Here is a 6,000-nt window from a genome sequence, read left to right on the forward strand (position 1 = left end):
TATCTTACCTTAGCAGTTTTTCTTTTGTAATAACCAGTGTTTAGGTTATTTTATTAGCCTATTATATCACTACCTACCAACACGGAAATACTGCAGTAAATATATAAAAGTAGGTCATTATTCTAAAGGGAAGCACAATTCAATGTGGAAAATTCTAGAAAAAAAATACAGAAAAGACTTTATTTTGCTGTCTTTTGATGATAAATATCACCAACTATTTTTTCTGCCTTTTGTTTTCCCTCAGATAAAGTAGACTGGTGTAACCCTGGGATGGGAAATCCCATGATTCATAGGCCAATGTCCGATCCAGGAGTGTTTTCACAGCATCAAGCAATGGAGCGAGAGAATACAGGAATTGTAACTCCTTCTGGTACATTCCATCAGCATGTTCCTGCAGGATACATGGACTTTCCTAAAGTTGGGGTAATGGTGACTTAAATAAGCATTTTTATATTTCTAAATGTTTTTTCTTATTATTAGCCTTATTTTACTTCCAAGTGAGTATTTATGAGATGATATGTGGGCTTCAGACTGTAATTATATGTCAAAATCTGGCTAAAATATAAATATTTATATCCTGATATTGTCCCAGTTGTTTAGAGAAATGTTCTTTGACAAAACATTTTGGCTGTATTAGGCTTATATATAATCTAATGCTAGAAGAAATCATATGATGGAAAATAATTTTTAGATTACCTAGATAATGTATATTTTCAAAATAAGATGAAGTTTCAAATATCAATTTTAATGCCATTGGTTATATTGGGAAAAGTAAGCAGTGACTTGAAGATATGACTAATGTGCATAATTTTTGCTTTCTTCTTTTTTAAGGGTATGCCTTTTTCTGTGTATGGGAACGCAATGATTCCTCCAGTAGCACCTATTCCTGATGGTGCTGGAGGACCCATATTTAATGGCCCTCATGCTGCAGACCCCTCTTGGAACTCCCTGATAAAGATGGTTTCGAGCTCCACAGAAAATAATGGCCCTCAAACGGTAAGGCTGATCATTCAGTGAACATTTAGTTAGTGTTTATGAGATGCCAAGACAAACAGGATACAGGTAAATCATGGTAGTGAGGGAGTATGGTGAATATGGGAAGTTGAGGAAATTGAGGGAAATTTAATAGAGCTGAAATACAGTAGAGAGATGTGGAAAATGGTACCAAAGGCATAATATATTTCATTGGGTAGCAGATGGTAGGCAAAAGATTTTAAGTTGCAAAGTGTTATAATTTTATACATCAAAATTTACTAATGGTGTGAAAAGGGCCATCTAGAGGTTACTTCTTTTAAGTATTTTAAATTGCAAAACAATGTAGAACTCTGAACATTTACAGAAATTATTAGTGTATTTTAGTTTGTTTTGGTGTATATATAATATCTTTGTCTCATTTTCTTTCTTTAATCATCAGTCTATATGTATTCAGGTAATGGTTTTTAAAAAATGATAAATCAGATCCTGTTTGAGAATTAAGGGCTTATCATTGCTTTTCTTCATTGTTTCTAAGCGTGTTGCAGATTGAGTGAGATTTAGCTATTTTAGCTTCTAGATATTAAGAGCACTTAATTTTTGTTTTTATCAAATATGTGTTACAGATGTAACACTTAATACAATGTATGCTCGATTTTCATAGGTGTGGACTGGACCCTGGGCACCTCACATGAACAGTGTGCATATGAACCAGCTCGGCTGATGAGGATCGGCTTGTTAGCCTGCAGATTCCTTTTCATTCAGAGGAAATCACAAGTGGCCGAAAAAAATTCATGCTCCCAAATCATTCTACTGATGTGCTTGACTGAAGTGTGTAGGCTTTTTGCAGAAGAAGTTACTAACTGACCTATTTTCTGTGAACATTTGTGACTGCCCATTCCCCACCACCATCCGTTTTACCTTAGTTAGCATTTTTCTTATCATTTTTCTTTTTTTCTTTCCCTCTTCCCCTTTGGACATAACTTTCTGTTGAAGCTGTTCTTTGGCTGGTTGGTTTTAGTACTGTAAACTGCTTCTGAGCAAACACGGAAATTTAGCAAAATTATGTAAACTTGATCCTGAAGTTTTAGAATGGCAAATAAATGTACAATTGTTTACATAACAGAAAAGGCTAAGCAGAAAGTAAATTTCAATATGTCAGTATAGAGGCTCTACTTTATGTAGACTTAAATTAATGTGAGATATGTACCTTCATATTCAGAAATCTGGATGTTTCCTTCATACATTAAACTATTAATAAGCATAACTTTTCTGCTTGTGTAATTTAAGTATAAAGTAAAACAATGGGCATTATCAGTGGATGTTTCCCGATGCTGGCTTTTAAAATACCCATCTTGCTCTCTTTAGAGTTTGTTTGCAGCAGGGCACATATAGAAGAAATCTATCACTTTTTCATGTTTTTTTATTACCTTCTCACACTTTTAAAACTAATACACACTTCTCTTCACTCTTCTCTCTTCACTTTTACCGCTAATACCAGTAAAATTCTCTTGCTGATCGTGAAGTAATTTTGTAAAGATTTTTATTGTAATGGCTGCTACAGAGAAATGGAGCACCTTCATCATCACTTGTGGTTGCTTCTAACCATAAAATGTTTAGTCATTCTGAGAATTTAAAAAGCCACCACTGGTTCCCAGTCAGCATATATAGGCTCTTAATATACTGTTTATTATTAAACAATTCAATGTACTATTTTATATTGGAAAATATTGATTCTTAACATTGGCTTTCCAGTCATCAAGAGTCAACATAAAAATTCCAATTTTCAGTAATCTAGTGGAAAGTATCTTTCCCCCCCCCGCCCCCCCAATTTTAAAGGCTTCTTATTCTCTACACTTGTATATTATCAGTGAAAGGGATCAACAGCTAACTTGGGGCAAGTAATAAGGGTAATTTTGCATTTGTCACTAAGACAGTTTATGGTATACGTGACTACACAGAATACAAAATAACGTCTTCATTTTACCTGTTTATATAAGATACAGAGCCACACTAAACTACTCAATGGGATTTATCTATTCCATTCACTTAAAACAATAAACAATAACGTATTCAAGAAGAATATGTGTCCTACCCTGTCTCATATGGAAAAATAAATCATATGGTTGAAATATAAAAGAAAGTAAGCATAAAAGTGAAGTAATGAATGCATCAATCTCTCTCTCTTTTTTTTTTTTTTTTTAATTAAGCAGATTCCACAGTGGTAAAACTAAAATTTAGATAAATGACTGAGAGTTGACAATAGTAATATGGTTCCTTGGCTGTAAAGTAAATGAAATGATTTCTTTATTCTGGTAGCTTGAATAAGGAGTAAAAAGATTTCTCAAAAATGTCTAGAAGTTTGTAAACAACACATTTATATCTTTTAATTTAGGAAGTGGTCTTAAAATATATAAATTTATGATTGATATGGCCAAATTTAAGGGAAAAGCTAAATGATATCCTGCAAACATAGCTATGAAATAAAACTACAGCACTTTACTAAGAAAGGTGTGTAATGCTATTTAACAGTATTTTATCTATGACTTTTGCCACTATCCTATAATTTTTTGCTTATTTTTTTTTCCTGTGTTAAATATATTTTAGTTATAAAATAATCCTGCTAGGTAATAGATACCACCCAATAATTATTACAACACATGAGTTGTGTTCATTCACCAAACAATTTGTTAAGATGGGTGGTGTCTTACTAAGAAAGAACCTATATTTTCTTGACTTTAAACCTATGGGACAGGGGGATATAGATTGTATGCTCCATATTTAGTTTTAGAGATCAGTCTTGTTGAGTACAGTACCATGATTTTAGAAGTCTGTACTAGGAACATTTTTCAAATACATTTTTTATATTTCAGATGTAATGCACTGCATTTTTATTTGAACAATAAAAAAGAACCCATAATCCTTTGAGACCATGCAGGTCTTTTTTTCCCCCTTTTTGAAAGTATATGGTTTGTGTAATTGCAGACTACATAATGTATTTCTTTCATTCTTTTAAGAAGTGACTTAACTCTTGGAAATAATATTTGGGTTAGATCACACTTCAAATACTGAAATAATATCTCAATTGGGTAATCTTTTTATACCAAGCATTCCATTTTAGAGCTGATTTTGTTTACCAGTGCCAACAGAATCCCCTTTTCATAAGTTCTCAACATATATCAACATATTCAGAAAAACTGATTTTACTATTCATGTGAAAGATATTTTCCCCTTCTGTTTACTGTTGTTGTAAAACTAAGTCATTTTGTTAGTAGTTGAAAATTAACTTTTTGTTAAATTACTATACTTATTGTGATTTTTCTTCTTAGGAAAAAAATGGCGGTGGGGTCAGTAGTTCACTGACTGATTCTGTCTTGTTTTTCATGAAAATATTATACCATCTTTCTTTTGACTCAAATGACCTAAATACACATTTGATAAAAATTATTTTGCACACTATATTATTCACTTCATCTTTCAAACAATACAAAGTGATAGACTAAAGAGGGAAATTCAAAGTCACAAAGCTTCTTCAGAGCCTCTGTTTTATTTCATCTATTTTTCACATTGAGTTTTTCAGAAACACTCTCATTCCTGCAGATCTGCCAGTACAGAACTTTTGCAATGCCAAGTAGTGTAACGCACACCCTCAGAAAGCAGAGGCCACTCTGCTGTCCACCATTTTGGCCTATGAAAGATGTGGTAGGAGATAGCCGGGAAACCTGTATACATCCCACTGATCAATGCTTGCTTCAACAAGTCCCACCACTCAACTAACTGGTGTTATTTCCAGGGGATGAATTTAGGATGAGAGCTTCATTAGTGCTTTAATATGACTTAACTGTGTTACTTACATACCTTGATTGCAAAACTACTGTCACTTGTATTTTGGGTGAGTAAAGCGTGTGCAACTATGGCTTGACATAAATAAGAGTTCTGTAATGTGACAGAATACATGACTAATAGATGTGTTATAAGAGGTTTCATATTAGACTTCTACCTTTAAATGCATTCACACTTTTGAAAGCTGAAAGCCAATTTTGCATATCAGTACTTAAGAACCATGATAAGAAAGATGAGAGGATGTTTTTCTTTAAAAAATTTTTTTTAATGTTTGTTTATTTTTGAGAGAGAGGGTGAGCACGAACGGGGGAGGGGCAGAGAGAGAGGGAGACACAGAATCCAAAGCAGGCTCCAGGCTTTGAGTTGTCAGCCCAGAGCCTGACGCAGGGCTTGAACTCACAAGTTGTGAGATCATGACTTAAGCTAAAGTTGGACGCTTAACCGATTGAGCCACCCAGGTGCCCCAAAGATGTTTTTTGACAGAGAGAGAGAAGCTAATTTTACATTATGTAGCTTTGGTTTTGAAAAGCAATGCATTAAGTAAGTAGAGGAAAAAAAGAAATTCAACCTAAATCTGATTCCAAGAGGTCACTTTAACAATTTCTTATGAAAATACCTTTTAAAGGTTCTTTTGTCAAACATTTCAAAAGGCATATTTGGAAAATGAGAAATTAAAAGTACAAATATACAGTTTACGTGTGTAAATAGCCTATATTCAAATTTTGACCCCACTCCTGTGTTCAGCACTGATGGGTAAGAATTTCAGAAACTGCAGAAAGAAAATGAAAGTCTGTTTTTAAGGAGCTTAAAGTTAAAAAAAATAGTGTGTGACATAGTGAAGACAAGAATATTATAGGCTAATTATAAGCTAATTATAAATGTTGAACTTTAAAAAAGTGTTCTGGTATGTTGTGCAAGTTCATTTGCAGTATTAGAGTTGACAAGATTTCATTTGGTTTGCTGGGTGTTTGGTCATTTCATACTGTGTTCTGCAACTCAAAAGATACAAGTTACCACAATGTTGGATAACCAGTACATACGTACACATCAGTGCTAACACTCTACTTTTGTATTGGGCTTTTTAATTTTTTTTTTTTTTTTAAGATTTTATTTTTTACGTAATCTCTACATCCAACGTGGGGCTTGAATTTACAACCCGGAAATCAAGAGTTGCACACTCCAGGG

The 6,000-nt window shown here is 33.4% G+C and overlaps 1 protein-coding gene across 1 annotated transcript in view; it reads left to right on the forward strand.

Moving 5' to 3' along the window:
- The window catches only part of ANKRD17 (ankyrin repeat domain 17), a 164,936-nt gene extending 162,697 nt beyond the window's left edge, over positions 1-2,239 (forward strand). The window contains 3 exon segments of the mRNA XM_045056229.1: positions 245-423; positions 832-996; positions 1,637-2,239. Coding sequence (XP_044912164.1) covers positions 245-423; positions 832-996; positions 1,637-1,696 — 404 coding nt within the window. The 3' untranslated portion in view covers positions 1,697-2,239.
- Positions 2,240-6,000: the final 3,761 nt, after the last annotated feature.

The sequence above is a fragment of the Felis catus genome, chromosome B1, assembly GCF_018350175.1.
Source record: "Felis catus isolate Fca126 chromosome B1, F.catus_Fca126_mat1.0, whole genome shotgun sequence".
NCBI classification, from domain to species: Eukaryota; Metazoa; Chordata; class Mammalia; order Carnivora; family Felidae; genus Felis; species Felis catus.